This window comes from Cantharellus anzutake, assembly GCF_015039405.1.
Source record: "Cantharellus anzutake strain C23 chromosome Unknown EI90scaffold_98, whole genome shotgun sequence".
NCBI classification, from domain to species: Eukaryota; Fungi; Basidiomycota; class Agaricomycetes; order Cantharellales; family Hydnaceae; genus Cantharellus; species Cantharellus anzutake.
In genome coordinates, this window is record NW_024067048.1 from 143,247 (window position 1) to 159,286 (window position 16,040).

A 16,040-nucleotide genomic window follows, 5' to 3' on the forward strand; every position below is an offset into this window, starting at 1 on the left:
GGTGTTGTTCCTCCTTCCAGCTCCCTTTGTCTGCTTTCGGAGTACCCTTGCTCCTTTTGATTCCGGACCCCTCCTTATATACAATGCACATAGTAACTTGTAACCTCAGTCCGAAATCGACTTGAATTCCCCCAAGAGACTTCCCCTCTGCTAGATCCGAAATTAGGGACCCCTAGGACAACCAGCAATGGCACAGCGCTCCACCTGAGTCACTGAGGCCGAGGTCCTTCCACGCTAAGTCTCCGATTCCACTCCGGAGTCGTCCGAATCCGCCCGATCTAATACTCAAGTCTTCTAGAAGTGACCTAGAACTCTCAATGGTTGCCTTCCAGCCCATGATGGCCTCGATCTTGGTGCGGATGGGAGTCTTGGTTTGCTGAGCTTGAGGCTTCAAGTGATACTGACGCTGTGCCTTGAAATGTTCCAGCATGTCATCCACATTCTGCTCCTTGAGGGCCTGTTGAGCCGACTCAAGACGTTTCTTGGCATTTGTGATGTGATGGTGCAACCAATTCCCCAAATCCAGGCACTTCATATCAGTGATATGGCTCATCTGCATGTCAAGCACAAAGAGACGATGGTGGTACCCTGCAACCCGAAGACTTGGTATGAGCTGTCGCAGTTCACTCCAAAAACGCTCACACACTTCACCATCTGAAAGACCCCAGACACGATCCTTCCGAGGGTGATACCATAGCTGACAAGCCCATTGATGTCCATAGGCGTGAAAGATAGAGACGCCCCACACCAGACGTGACCGCCACTCAGGTGCAATGTTCCACTTGTGAAGCACACGATCAGTCTGGCAACCAATGTCATACAGGCACCCGATGGTCCATGACGAAGGGAGATGCTCTATAAGCTTCCCAAGTAATGAAAGTATGTAGAACTGTTGTTCCCCTGGAGTCCAAATGCTGACATAGAATAACGGTATGCCGTGACGACAGACAGCAGACATAATGCCCGTTTCGTCGAAGTACTTCTTGGATGCCTTCTGGCGCTCCCCGTCAGCAGCCATGAATGAGCCTTCACAGCCATCATATGTGCTCTCTGTCAGGTTGAGCCCTGGGGTGACATGGTTTTGCTTGGAAAGATTGTCCTTGCTGCTACCCATGTTTCCTTTGCCTTTCGAAGCCGGAAAATTCTGTTTGGGTTCATGTATTTCAGCAACCTTGCTCTGCCACATCTCAGCATAACCGCAGGGAACCTCAATTGTTTGAGGTGACATCATTTTGGGATCCTGAGAACCAATCTTGTTCAATCTGCGGTACTGGGGCCTCCTATATAGTCTTTGATCCTCTTCAGCTGAAAATTTGCATCGAATGAAACGATGCAATCTGCTGACAACTCGGACGTGGGACTAGATGTAGAGCCAAAACAACATGGACACCTTCCCCAGAGGTAGTCACTGGGGAGGTCAGGATGTGAAAATATAGGGGATGTATGAGCATTTCAATATTCTCGCGCATCGATCGAAGTGTTCTCATCCAAATTTACATGAACGGTCGGAGCTTGAAGAACGCTGGGTATGCTGGACATTAAATCTGATGGGATCTTGGGATCTGGATGGGAAGGATCGACATCCATGTCTGATTCCAGAAGGCAATTTGAGACTGAAGGTGGTGAGGATGGTTCATGGAGGTGGCCAGGCAGAAGACGACGTGGAATGGGGATGGTGCTTGCCATGCGGTCCATCTCTGCATCGACGAGTCTGATGAGCAATTGGTAGTGCACAAGGGAGTTGCTAAAGCGACGACAAAATGAACTTGCAGTCTCGAAATGATGCCCTTCACACTGAAGCATAATTTTGGCAGTTGTTGTCCACGCCCGTATGTTCAGTGCCATGTGTAAGAACAGCATAGAGGCCCAGTCAAGCATTACCATGCTCACAGCAAGTTCGGGTCGGACTGGGGCACAGGGAAACAAGCCGCATTCGACGAGCTGCACAGTGAGTGTTTGCTCTTCACAATGCCTTATCTGCTGCTTCTCAAGCCGTGACATGTAGACGCAGAGCACGTCATCCACTTGGTGAGGGCCAGCACAATCACAGTGCTGACGGGGTTCACTTCGTTCTGATGAAGCAGAACGTTCCCACATCCACTTCATATACGGTCGTATCAGATGCGGCAGGACATCTATGTGCCACCACGTCCTCCATCAGCAAACCTCGAAGGTTGATAGAAGTGATAGGCAGCAATTCTATCTCCACAATTTGCTCCATCCCCACAATCTATGTGTTGGTTGAGCCTCAATCAGTTCTATCACTGCTACCCAGTGTACAATTACGTACCTCTACTTCCCACGGAAACTCCTTCATTACAATGAATATATTGAGCCATGGACTTTGCATCAAAAACGGATTTTATTGTACAGAACTGAATTTCCCGGAATCAAATTTGGCTTAAGTCCGTTCATCCCTTTTTTCAAACTTTGAACTTGAAGTTTTGGCAAGCGAGAAAACAACTTCAAGACATTGAGCAGGCATGAGAGCAGCACCATATTAGTGAGTGCAGCATCTGCCTTCCAATCTCTCCTTCAGATACCAAGTTGAATGCCCTCCCAACATGTGTATGGCTCCACCCCGAAATCCTGACAAACCCATATCCTCATCCTGGCAGTGCTATTGCAGTGGCTCTAACGGTAATCCTGGGCCTGACATCTTTTCATGTTGATTAGGCTAGCTTTATGGACATAGTGCTGAGCGGCTACACTTGCATTGTAAAGAGGGACTTTGTTAGACACTGGTCCGGGGTCGGCACCGAAGGTCGCCGTTAGTGGGCCGCTATAGGCCGTGATGGCCGCGATGCCTCAAACAAGGCCCGAGGGTAGGGCATTCAGCCTCAGCAACTCTAAAGGGAGTGCTGTGCCCCCTAGCTGTCTCTTGGCCCTCATTTCAGACTCACTGGGGTTGCCTTGTTGGGGTCAGGACTTAGGGGTCGGGGCTCGCGCTCATGCTTGCATAGCGGGAACGGGCTTGGGCGGCATCGGGACGGGCGGGGAGCGGGCCGGAATGCACGGCCGTGACAGACTTAAGGTGAGACTAAACAGATGAAGTTACTATGCTGAGCTGACACGTATCTATTCTACATCAGGGCTATGCTACAGATTGATGGCACACATGGAGAGGTGGTGTCCAATTAGTGGGAAGGTAAACTATGACATGTGCAAAACTTGGTAAATTTGGCCTTTAACTTGTTTCTCACTTTTGTGTTGATTTATTTACTACTCGGAACCAAAATGTCATCTGTGTCCACTTGAGCTGATTGTGATAGCACCACAACCATTACTATCGGCATTGAAATAGAATTGATATGACATCTATATATCAGGGTACCCTCTAGAATTGATTGTGCAATAGAAGTGATATATAGCGCGGCAATCGACATGGGAGGTTTGCTGATGTCTGATGGTTGCGTCGCATGGCATGCTTAGACATGATATCAAGGGGTAATGGTGGGGGGGGCTGGCTCACATGTCTTTTCCTTGCTGGAAATGATGTGAAGAGACTCAGATATATATTCGTCCATAGGATGAGGTGAGGTGTGGGGAGGGGAACTAGGATTTGCGGCTGAAGGACCCTGAGATGAAGTGGGGGCATCGTGTAATGGGGCCAATTTGAACTTTTGCCTCTGGAATTCCTCGTATGCTTGGATGCAGGGGATACTGCTGACTGGGGTTGTCCTTACAATACCCAATTTCTGTTCACGCTTGAGAGCATCCTGAACTCGACGCTTCGCTGACTTTTGTAATTGGAGTACATCTGAACAATTGCTGTCGGCCAACAATGTAAAGCACCAGTGAAAATACACTCACGTTAAAGCATAAAGAAGATCAATACACAGGTGTAGCAATATTGAAGTTACTAAGCAAGCGAGTGTACAACGCTAAGCAATGGACACACGATTGCAAAGGGAGAGGCCAAAGGAACTAAGCAATCAGGCCTCGATGTCGGACAACAAGGCATTTGGTCACAGAGTTCGAACAAAGGGTTCAAATCCGATGTGGCCGAGGGGACTAAACGATCAAGCCTTGATGTCAGACAACAAGGCGTTCGACAGCAGAGCCCAAATGACAACACAAAAACAAAACTAATCAATGCCAAAACAAAAAGGTTTCGATCACAGAGTACAGATGGAAAAGTAAGGGATCTGAATGGAAGAACTTGCATGAGAACTTGCATCTGGACTGAGAGGTTTCACTTACGAGGGCTCGGGGGCTGTAGCAAGCGAGTGGACATTGAACCATTCCAGGTCACACCCTCTCAGTTGCTTCCGAAAGGGTCGGCTCCGATGTGGGATCATTGATATTATGATAAGATCCCAGGAATAGTGGTGTGACAAATGCAGAGAACAGGACAGTATAAGTGAAGAAGGGTGAGCTAGCATAGTGTGCAAATATACAGAAAGGAAATTTTGAATGAACGGAATTTCCCATATAGTCGGAATAAAGGGACATGTGATAGATTCTGGGTGAGTTACTCGCTCAGCTGCTTTGTAGTGGAGTTGGCCAAATTTATTTGTTTATTCGCTCAGCCGTGCGAACGTGGCTGTTGCAAAACCCGCGCTAGCACACTGTGTTTCAACAGTAAGAAGCCCCAGTATTCTTTGGGATTGGTGGATTTATATGTAATATTTTAGACTAGAACGCCTAGCGTTGCATGACCACTCAGTTCTAGATGCGTAAACTACATAAATCCATTACTCAATAGTTACCTAGTGTTGAATGAATGCTAGTTACAGTTACATAATATGAAATTACTACATTACTGTAAACGGACCTCAGTTCTAGATACATTGATAAGATTCCAGGAATAGTGGTGTGATAAATGCAGAGAACAGGACAGTAAAAGGAGGCCCAATATTCTTCAGGATCAACGGGTTGATAAGATTCCAGGAATAGAGATGGGAAGCTCCGTAGATGGGCTAAATGCAGAGAACCGGACAGTATAAGGAGGCTCAATATTCTTTGAGGCCGACGGATTGATAAGATTCCAGGAATAGAGGTGTGATAAATGCAGAGAACAAAGGAGGCCGAATATTCTTCGGAACAATGGAATGATAAGATTCCAGGAATAGAGATGTGCTGAACCTGACAGTATAAGGAGGCCCAACATTCTTTGAGGCTGATGGATTACATAATAAGATTCCAGGAATAGAGGTGTGATAAATGCAGAGAACAGGACAAGGCCGAATATTCTTTGGAATCAATGGAATGATAAGATTCCAGGAATAGAGATGTGCTAAATGCAGAGAACCGGACAGTATAAGGAGGCCCAATATTCTTTGAGGCTGACAAGATTCCAGGAATAGAGGTGTGAGAACAGGACAGTGAAAGGAGGCCCAATATTCTTCGGGATCAATGGATTGATAAGATTCCAGGAACAGAGGTTTGCTAAATGCAGGGGACCGGACAGTATGAGGCCTAATATCCCTTTGAGACCAACAGATTGATAGGATTCCAGGCATAGAGGTGTTATAAATACAGAGAATAAGACAAAATGGGGCTAGCGATATCGTCGCTCAGTCTCATAGTATGTGAACTAGAAATATATTGAAGTAATCACATCGCTGGTGTACAAGAATGAGATACAACTTGATGGACACAAGAGTAAAGGGAAAAGCTTATATTCACCTCAGTCCCATAGTACGTGAACTGAGGAAAAGTCGTAAGATCCAAAAATTGTGGTTTATATAATCAGCGCTGTGAATGTGCACTATCTTTGGCAGCAACTGAGCCAAATCAGGCAAGAAAAATAAACCAAAGGCACTGCAAGACTCGACATAAACAAAGTGAGTTGGCCTCAGCGTGTGCTTGAATTTGAATTGTAGTATAAGGAGGTCCAATATTCTTTGAGGCCGACGGATTGATAAGATTCCAGGAATAGCGGTGTGATAAATGCAGAGAACAAGACAGTATAAGGAGGCCCAATATTCTTTGAGACCGAGTCCAGTAAGTAGAAACATTCGCAGCTTGATAGCCGTCACTTCGCGGAGTCAGGACCCATCGTCGCTGTGAGGTGCACAATGGGTGAGTCACGTTTCCGGAGCCTGTGAGAATAGTTCGGAGTCAGCCAATATTGTCGGCAATCCCAGAAGGTCACGCTGCTATAGTGAAGCGGACTTGGCCAAATTCATTTGTCTAATCATTTCGCTCCACAATCATACAATTGTTCGCTCCCCAGCTCAAACAATGTCTCAAAAACAGTACCCTTCCATGAACCGTGTGGCCACTGAGTGTGGTTTGGCTTCCTCTACATCCAAGGGCACTGGGCATGTGGCGGGTGACAACACTGGGCAACCGTCTCTCATTTCTGACACAGCCGACAAGGTCACTGCAGAGAAACGACCTACAGGTGAACCCATCACCTCTTCTGGCCCCTTGACCGCTAAGGTTAGCACAATTTTCCTTCATCAAAAGCTAGTTTTCATTGTTCCTTGTTTACAGCCAATACCTCGTAACTTGCATTTTACCAAAAAAAAAGCCAATGCCATCCAATGCCGGTACTTCGTCAGGTTCAGCTATCCAGCCCAGCCCCTCCCATCTGCCAGCAGTTGTCCTGGACGCCCCTGGTCATGGGTTCGGTGGTGGAGAGCTGCGATTCTCATTGCCAGAACGACCTGGGTGGGTCATGGTCAAATTTGAAGGCAGCACTCCAGTGCCTTTGACACCTTCAGAATGGTATCCAGTTCTTGATCCTTTCAATTACGACTGTGTTTCTGGTCATCTATGGCGCACTACTGTACCTTGGCTGCAGGATCAGTGGCCCATGACCGAATCTCGACTCAAACGTCTTGAGGATGTCATCAAAGAGGATAATGAACTTTTCGGTGTGTTGGATCCATCTCCTCAGGTCGTGTCACTCAATCTAATTGTGGGCACTTTTAAATCATTCGTTAGTGTCTGTCAACGTATACTGTGTTATACATTGGCGACTAGTCGCATCAAACAGTATGAAGGCAAAAGCCTATCATTTTCAGGGGTATCCAGAAGGTTTTTCAGCTGCGGATCCATATGATTGGCAAGGCACTCTCCCCCTCTACGACAGTCATTCATGGGGATACCCCAGGATTGATCCAAGTGACATTGTGGAGAACCCCACCATTTATCATTTAAGCCGTCCTCACTATCCCTACCTCACCCGCTATGCCGATGACCCCCCCCTCGATTACCACAGTATAATACAAGATGATTTCCGTAACGCTAGGCCGTGGATAATGAGTCAACACCTTCACGAGAGGCTTGTCAATTGGTTCGAGGTCGTCTACGAGTTATACTTGGCCTGGAACCACCTTGTGTGTTGTATTCATATTGTCCCCTTCAGGCCTTCCTGGTCTTCCCCGTCCCATCAATTTGCATCCCTTTATCCCTTCTGTCCCCAACAAACAGGCCATAACCCTGATCCCCTCGTTCTTGCAGACTTCTGCCGTGGCGTGTATGAGATGAGAGCCTGGTGCACGTACGCTATGTTCACCATGGTTGACGTAATCCATCAATCCATCCGCCGGCCACTGTTGCATCATCCAGTTGATGAAAACATGATGGGCGCTACTTTCTTTGATGACCTTGATTTGTCCGATAGTAATATATCGACTCTTCATCGTCACGGTGTCCCTATTTTTCAGGTACGGGTATGGGATGGTCCATGAACAACAGAAAGACCTCAGATAACTGCACACGTCACGACAAGCCGCCCAGTCAGGGTGGAGCAACGTGTTTGAGTAAATCTCTTCTTTGAGGAAAGCGCGTCGAGCATCCTTCGGGCTTCCCCCTGGATAGTCCATCCACTGACAGAGGCGAATATGAAGCAAAGTCTTGTGTGGATTGTTGCAGACGAGCTGGGCCTGTCTAAACCCCCTCAGCTGATTGCCCTCCCCCAATGTACGTCCACTGTGCTCCAAAAGCACTTTGGCAGAGGTGTTAATATCGAGGCTGTTGCCAAGTCAGAGGCGGTCCACCAACCAAGAGGTTTCCACGCTCAGCCTGATCCTCGTCACTCTGCTCCTCCGCATTTCCCTCCTCCACCTCTGCCCCCCTTGATCGTAGGCCACACAGCCTCATGACTACAATCCCAGCATCCCCTTGATCGTCGTCACCAGTCCACCCACGTTCTCCCCCCTGTTGCACCCCCCATTGCAGCGCCTTCCACTTCAAGTGCGCCTCCAATTCCCAACAGCTCAGGCAGCTCGGATAGTGGATGTGAATTGGATATAAGCACAACCATGGTGATGCAGCAGAAGTATCCCCAACAGCAGGGTGAAAGCAGGTGGGCCTATTCGAGGTGAATTTATAAGGAACTTCAGCGGGTGAAGGAAACACTCAATCATCCAGAGGGGTGATTATTGATAGCTGGCGCATACCTTGGGAGCGAGATCTGTTTGAAGCGGATATCGGAGGAACAAGCCAAGCCAGCACTGGGTAACAAGGCTGGAAGAGGGGTGCAGACATCCACTCTACATCTGTATCTTGACAAGTTGTGGCCCAATTCACAGCGACGAGCGATGATGTCCGAAACCGAGCTCCAACAGTGTTGGAAGGATAGTTTAACTATTCTTCGAGACTCAGGAGCATCCTTTGAGGATCTGCCCCCAGGCGTTCTGTCTGAGCTTGCTGTCTCACGACCGGCTGTGATGGATGTTGATCCACCTAGTACGATGAGGCCTGTGGGACCACTAGCATCAACATCTGTGGGCCTTGTTGAGCCTCAGTTGTCAAGCAAGGTCCAGGCAGGCGGTACTGTTGAGAGGCCTCGGACACCACCATCTCACCTCATGAAGCGCTCTTGGTCTACAGTTCAATCGCCTACATCGCCCCCTCCACAGAGGCCTGCCCCATGTCGCTCGGTGTCACCTGCTCATGGATCTTCATCTTCATCTCATCCCATGCATCAGGTGTCTCGACAACACCATTCGCACTCCCATTCGCATTTGCATTCCCGTTCTTGTTCCCTCTCCCCCCTTCGCATCCCCTCTTCCCATCATCGTTCCCGTTCCCGTTCCCATTCATGTTCCCGTTGTGGTTCTCGTTCCCATTCCTGTTCCCGTTCCCGTTCCCATCACTGTTCTCATTCTCGTTCCCATCATCGTTCTCATTCTCGTTCCTGTTGTCGTCGTTCCCATTGTCGTTCCCGTTCCCGTTCCCGTTCCCATTCTCGCCCCGCCCCCCGCTCTCGTTCCCATTCCTGCCCCCAGCTTTCTGATGGCTCTCAGTCTCATGCCCACCCACTTTCTAGCCCCCAACTCCACAGCACTCCAGTGCAGCATCTACAAGAACAGCAAGTCGTTGGTGGCTTGCTTACTTCAACCCCGTTTGTGCGGATTCCTGCACACAAGTGGTTCAAGGTTGAAGTATCCACTCAATGTTGGGATGCAACACTGCCGCATCACCTTGTGCCAGCAAACCTCACTGCCCAGTATCGGTCACGTGGTGTTTGGGGTGTTAAAGTGAACATGCTCAGATCTTCCTTCTCAAGGGCAATAATGTCGCTTATGCATGGAGACATACGTTCTTGCTGAAGGAATTGAATTTCGTGGATTCCTTCAAGCAGTTTATTTTCACCACGGGCCATTTTTTCGATGATCACACCACCAGCATGCTTCTCTCGAATTTGAAGGGGATTGCGGCTTTCGCCTCCACTGACGACCTAGTGTACATCTCATGTGTCTATGAGCATGCTATCAACGAATACAAGCAAGCTCTACTTTGTCAATTGGCCCCTCCTCCTCTTCATCATGACATCATCCCTGATGTTGTCCTGGACTATTGGAGCTACCCACCAATCCCTGCAAGTCCTCACCAGGTCCTCCAGAAGCAAACGCTTCAAATTCTCAACGTCGTGGCTTTCAGAGCACATTGCCTCATTGCCAAGTGAACAGCGGACGATTCAGCTCTGTCAAAAACCCCAGATCATAGGGGATGATGCGTGAGTCCGAATGCAGGCGGGGCTCAACTAGATGGGATCCGAGAGCTCCGGTAGTGGACCGAAGCTTCCCCAGGAAGCCTGGTTCTGCTGGATGGTACAAGAGGCTCTAAGGAGGATGTGGCCTCAGTGACTCGGAGGGAGCGCTGGGCCTCCATTACATCTCAGTTAGTCCTTGATTTCTTATGTCTGAGGTATCTTGTAGGAAGGGGCCAGGATTCACTCAGAGGGACTTGGGGTAGCATTTTAGTCGAGATTATGTCAGGGCACACACCCTGACTAGCCCGGACCCGGACCCGCGTCCGGACCTGCTTCCACCCGCTGCGCTTCCCGCATGCCTGCACGCTCCGCGCGCCGCATGCTCCGGGCCCGGTTCCTACTCCTTCATGTGACTTCCGGGTATCCCCGGAAGTTTTCCTGATATGGTGGCCACTGTGGGAAGATGAGAAGTTAGCTTCCTTCTCATCTTCTTACCCACAGTAGATTGTGCCCTGGATAGGGCTGGCCAGACCTGAGGCTGTGGGCCATAGGGGAGGGTCATGGGGACCTGGGAGTCATCCCCTGACAGATTAGAACTGAGGAAAACTACAGGTTTGTCAGGGCACAGCCCCTGACCCCACACACCCTCAGGTACCCTTCCCCCATTTTCTCCTATTTTTCCCTTCACTGTTCCACAATCCCGCATGCATGCAGACCCGTGGGAACGTTCTGGGCGAGCTGCTCGCCCAGAAACCATCACAGCCACGACCGTGGGAACTTTCTGGGCGAGCAGCTCGCCCAGAATCTTCCCACGGGGGGGTGCCAATTATGGAAAGTCGGCAAAGAGCCGAAAACTGTATAGTTCCTGACTCCCATTTGTAGCGGCTTCACAGGAGGTTGAGAAGGTTACCCTTCTTCTCAACTCATTTCCTGTGAAGGCAAGTGTAACTACCTTCTCCCTAAATGCGCAGCAACTCATTTCCTGTGAAGGCTGGGGCTAGCCCCCTCAGTGAGTTTGAAGACCTCGGACTGGGACTAGATACCCCAGCGACTCGGAGGATCCCCTTAGGCCCATCACGGAATGAGGGCCGGGCCCTGACAAGGTTCTAATCTACAGGTATTTATAAGGGGGAATGGAAAGGACTTAGTCAAAGTCCGAATGATAATAGAAGAACACCGAAAGGTGCCGAACAATATCCTTAACGGGGAACCAAGGTGTCGGGTCAAGGGGGGCAGAGTAAGAGGCCGGAAGATGAATGGGAATGAGAAATGGGTAAGAGGGGGTGAGCCGACTGAATGGTAAGAAGAAGATAGTCGTGCTAAGAATGGAAGGTGACTAATAAGAGATGACGTGAGAGGGGTCACCGAAGGATGCGGGTAGCTCCGAAAGCGGAGTTGCATATCCGAAGGATGTTGGGTGACTCCAATAAATGAAATGGGTGGAGAAATGGTTTAGGGGTATGTCACAGGATGTCAGAGGTCCGTCGGGGTATTGGAGCAAATCTGGAGTCTCCGGATGTTCTGACTCGGGGCCGAGCTTCCGGGATGGGAGTAGCCAAGGTTCGGTGTGCCGCAACCAGGCCGGAGCTGAGACAATCAGGAAGGAAGGTGACTTGGGGAGTGGGGAGGCATGGTGTAGGGGATGGTGAAGTTGTTAGGAAGGTGTGGTGTGGTGGGAGTGCGTGGGGTCGGGATTCCGGGATATGACAGCTCAGGCGTTTCAAGGTGATCTGTTGCACTATCTTGCTGTACTACAGCGCTGGCATTGATCGCAATGCATATGGTGGTATCAACTTCATGGCGGAAATTTGGCTGGTTCAAGGTGGTGAAATGAATGTTTTCATTCGCCAAATTGCTGCATGGGCAAGGGAGAAACATGCAGAAGTTACTATCAGCAGTCATGGATCAGAGAAAGAGGAGCTTCGATTCAAAAAGGGAATGTGGACTTTGCAGATAGATGCTTATTGCTCTGTTGGCGAGTTCCTGAGGCCTCTGAGCAAGTAATCTCATTTCTCCCTGAATTTACGTGCATTATACTTTGTGTAAACATGTTTCCTTCCATTCTTTATACCACATGCTGCTTCATATTCTCGCTATGCGGAAGTTCGAGAATGAGGCTGACTCATTCTTGAACGAGGGGTGTCTGTCGCTCAAGAATTTGATGGGCACAGGTAGTGCAATGGAAATATATCCGCCAGGTCTTTCATGAAAATCCCTTAGTTCAGTTGCAATGCTCCTCTTGAGCAAGAGTTTAGGATGCACATCGGCCACCAAGTAAACGTGTTTGTGTATGTGTATTTGGTCCGGTGCTGAGAACATCACGTTATCGCCGCCGTAGTTCAAGTATTTGTTCTACCGCTTCATCACACAGAGTCACAGGGATCACCCACGTCTTTGGCGCATCATCACAGAGTGGTCAGGCTTTCTTGTTCAACCCCCTCCCCTGTTTTCGCTTGCACACCTTTATTGACATTTGGTGCATGCTTACGATGCGCCAACATCGTAAAATTGTTTCATTTGTCCCTTGCATCGTTGGCTTGAAGAGTTTGACAATAACCTTTCGCTGAAAATAACAAGCCTGTCATCTCATTTCGTTTCCAGACAGTGAGTGTTTTACTTTTGACATTCAAATTTCGCATAGCATAACTGATATGCAGCCAGTCATCCGCTCACTGCCCATGTCATCAGATTCTAATATCCAGCGCTGTCTCTGCCCCAGAGCCAATCCAAAGTTAACAACCTCAACTGCACCTGACAGTACAGATGATTTTTTCCTCATATGGCGAAATGCTGCCTTGCCACCACCCACCTCCAGTGCGGAGCCATCTGCTGTGCCTGTGGCCCCCCTGAGACCTAAACGTGCTGCTGCACACAACTCGAAGAAGAAGGTTTCACCCTGATGATCCAACATCCCTTCCCCTTCCACTCCCTCTTCTAAAATTGTGCTGAAAATCCCTCATCGTCCATGCACTGTCACAACCCAGCATTCCCCGGAGTCAGACGACCTCCTCCCCAACCTTCTACCACGACCGAACACTCCCTGCACACTCCGCTTGCTGCCCATCGCCATCTAACCACTCCCCGCCACGTCTCCACAACCCCTCTCCTAATTGTTGTTGAACAACCTAGCGGTGCAGAGCACCACAACCTTCTGTCCCATGTTTCGCCGCACCCTGTTATCTCGTGGCGAAGGTCACATTCGACCTTCACTGTCTTGAACATGTGTTTCTTGTTTGTTTTCCTTTCTCTTTTCTCCGCCCGCAATCTCTGCAAGATCTGGCGACTTATTCTCTATTCAGTTCCCTAGCGCTTATATACAGCTTGTAACTAGTGCTTGTACTGTAGTTCAAAATCAACTAGAACTTCTCCCTAAGCTCACCTCTGTTCCCCATAAGACCTCTGCCTTCTGAAGTATTGGGACCGCGTTGAGAACGAGGCGCAATGCTCCTCCCTGAGTCATTGAAGCCGAAATCCCGGCCTGCTCGCCTAAGTAGCCTCGACCTCGAGATCAGTGAGGTTATTCCTCGCTAAAGCTCGGTCATGTGTAGGATGCCTGTATCACTAGCAGCCAACATTCGGTCACCTACGGCTACCATTAGTGAAGCTTCACACAGTTCTGACATGCACCCACGCTGAGCTGAACGCGGCACCAGCTTCCCTTTCCTTGACCACTGCTGGTGAATCCAGTTTCTGTGAGCCACCATCGAATCCTGAAGCTGGTGAGCAGGTCAGTGGCAACCATGATGCCACAGGTGACTCCACTTGCCCTTGACCCGCAACCCAAGAGCACCAAGGCCAAGCCGGACACGGCACCAGCTCCCACTGCCCTTGATGAGCAAAATCTCCATAAATCACAGCCAAACCCTGAATCCAGTGAGCAGGTCAGCAGTGAGCCCGACACTACAGGTGGACCCAGTTGCCATAGTCCGCTACTCAACAATTTTGAGGCCAGCGATCAGGCAACTCACCCTGTTGGCAGCACTGGCAGCCTCCCTAGCAGCACAATTGCCGATAATACTCCCCTTGTTGGCCAAACTGTTGATGGCAAGGCTGGCGGGTTTGATGATGATTCCAGAGAACTGAATTTGATTGGGGACCCCTCCAGGGTGAACGTGAATTACCCGGAGCTTGAGGATGTTGCGGCAGCCAAGATGGATCTGATCAATTCCTTTGATGATCCTGAGGCAGATGTGTCTCCCCTAGTGGCTGGACGTTACTCAAAGGTGGAAATTAAGGAGCTAGATGCTATTTATCAATCCTTCCTGACTTCCATCAATGACTGGGCTGAGAGTCGACATCACACCATCACCTCCACACTCAATCATATCAGCCTTGCTTTTGCTACCCATGAACGCCGTGCTTCGGGGAACCCATGGAATGCATACCTCGAACTCAACCCCAATCCAGATTCCAGCATGTGTTATGACCAGTACATTCAGAACATTGCTCGGCCCAACTATAACAAGCTTACTCAGGATCATGGTGGAAAGGGCAGCCAGGGCTGGCAGGCTAAGGTGCAAGAATTGATCCAACTTCAGGACGCAAAGAAGCGGGATAGCATTTCAATGATCTGAGATGATGCCAAGGACCAGGGGGGGATGATAAAGCAGATTGTCAAGAGCTGGAAGCAGGATTCTGTTGCAGCACATTTCGCTGGCATTCACATGGCCATGATGATTCTTCCATCCCATAAGGCTGCTTCCGACATGGGCACCTTCGAGTCCAATTCACCACATCTGCACCAATTTATCACTAGTAAGCTCGGCAAGGAGACTACATTTATCCCCAAGCTACACAGTATAATTTTGGGTGTTGATGCACCGGCTACAGAAGCCGTGGGACAGGACAAATTAAGGTCCAAATGTCGGGAATATTTGTGCCAGATCGCGGAGCAAGCCAGCATGCCCTTCAAAAAGAACTTCCAGTGGAACCAGTTCATTGCTTGTTCAATCCGGCAGGGGAAACAGCTTGTGAATTGGCATGACAACCTCCCACTAGCACATGTTTTTTCGGGGGAATACTTGTAGAAAAAGATAGACACCTGGGAGATGCTGTGGACTTCCTGCACTGGAGCCGATAATCAACCTAAGCTTTTCATACAGTCAAGGCCTTCTGGAAGCGACGTTATTGTTGTTGCTGTTAATGAGGAGGCCATATTGTCATCCGGTGATGCGGGTGTGTTTTTGCAAAAGCTGAAGCGCACTCGAAAAGCCATAACTCTTGTAGAGGATTGTGAGGATGGAAAGAAGGTGGCCAAGCGTCATAGGGTGGGGTCTGAATGTGACCGCTTTGCTGGGTCTGCAAATGGTGAATCTTTTGCTCCCCAGGAAGATCGCCGAGTCTCTTCTACTAGTGTCTCGACTCTAGTGGCAGAAGAACCATTGCCTAGCAATGCTGGACTTGTGGGGTTCCCTCCCATCTCCATCCACAATCCCGATATCTTTGCATCTCTCCCTGGCCCCTCGAACAGCCTGCCTGCCGGTACTTTTCATGGCATGCCATATGGACTGGTTTCAACCCCAGCAATTCCACCTTTCAGCTACCCATTCATCCCTCACCAACACCATTTCCCACCTATGATGGGTATGGAGGTGCCAGGTATGTCTCCCAGTGTCCCGACAGCTGATCCACGACAATCGCAGACTTTGTTCAACTTTAATCATATGAACACTGTCAGGGCCCGGCCTCGGACTCGGAGGCTCCCTGACCTCAACCCCCATCTGGCCTGTCCTCACACTATGCGGGGCATGAGATGTATAGTAAAAGGAAAGATAATATATACACTTGCCTATGCGGGGCATGAGATGAGAAGAAAGGTAAAGGTCTCATCTCCCCACATGGTTGCTATATAAAGGAATGGGTCACATGCCCACAACTATACAGCTCTTAGAGTTGTGTAGTGTGACCTGGAGGGAACATCCAGGTGGCAGTGCCCAGTAAGTGTGGGAACATTCTGGGCGAGTTGCTTGCCCAGAACTGTGGCTGTGACCCGTGGGAACATTCTGGGCGAGCTGCTCGCTCAGAAAGTTCCCACGCTATCCCGTGCGTGCGGATACACAACACAGAAAGGCAACAACAAGGCAACAATGAAGGAATGGAAGGAAGGGATTGGTTGGGGAGTCTGGGGCACCCTAGGGCAGGGTGC

The 16,040-nt window shown here is 49.5% G+C and overlaps 4 protein-coding genes across 4 annotated transcripts; 2 read left to right on the plus strand and 2 right to left on the minus strand.

The window, feature by feature from the left end:
- Positions 1–314: 314 nt before the first annotated feature.
- On the minus strand, positions 315–958 carry EI90DRAFT_3147286 (uncharacterized protein; the record flags this gene model as incomplete). The annotated part of the gene is made up of 2 exons (XM_039065516.1): positions 315–376; positions 577–958. The coding sequence occupies 2 exons, from the start codon at positions 956–958 to the stop codon at positions 315–317; spliced, it is 444 nt and encodes a 147-aa protein (XP_038909735.1).
- A 494-nt stretch (positions 959–1,452) lies between these two features.
- On the minus strand, positions 1,453–2,350 carry EI90DRAFT_3133151 (uncharacterized protein; the record flags this gene model as incomplete). The annotated part of the gene is made up of 3 exons (XM_039064552.1): positions 1,453–2,052; positions 2,111–2,230; positions 2,291–2,350. 3 exons carry the CDS (start codon positions 2,348–2,350, stop codon positions 1,453–1,455), a joined length of 780 nt encoding a protein of 259 aa, XP_038909736.1.
- Positions 2,351–6,189: 3,839 nt separating this feature from the next.
- On the plus strand, positions 6,190–9,868 carry EI90DRAFT_3133152 (uncharacterized protein; the record flags this gene model as incomplete). Its single annotated transcript, XM_039064553.1, has 11 exons — positions 6,190–6,390; positions 6,445–6,454; positions 6,513–6,827; positions 6,898–7,622; positions 7,688–7,718; positions 7,777–8,039; positions 8,097–8,253; positions 8,347–8,842; positions 8,889–9,168; positions 9,207–9,440; positions 9,470–9,868. 11 exons carry the CDS (start codon positions 6,190–6,192, stop codon positions 9,866–9,868), a joined length of 3,111 nt encoding a protein of 1,036 aa, XP_038909737.1.
- Positions 9,869–13,444: 3,576 nt separating this feature from the next.
- EI90DRAFT_3133153 (uncharacterized protein) lies at positions 13,445–15,554 on the plus strand (the record flags this gene model as incomplete). The annotated part of the gene is made up of 6 exons (XM_039064554.1): positions 13,445–13,493; positions 13,549–13,622; positions 13,681–14,409; positions 14,482–14,865; positions 14,923–15,493; positions 15,538–15,554. The coding sequence occupies 6 exons, from the start codon at positions 13,445–13,447 to the stop codon at positions 15,552–15,554; spliced, it is 1,824 nt and encodes a 607-aa protein (XP_038909738.1).
- Positions 15,555–16,040: the final 486 nt, after the last annotated feature.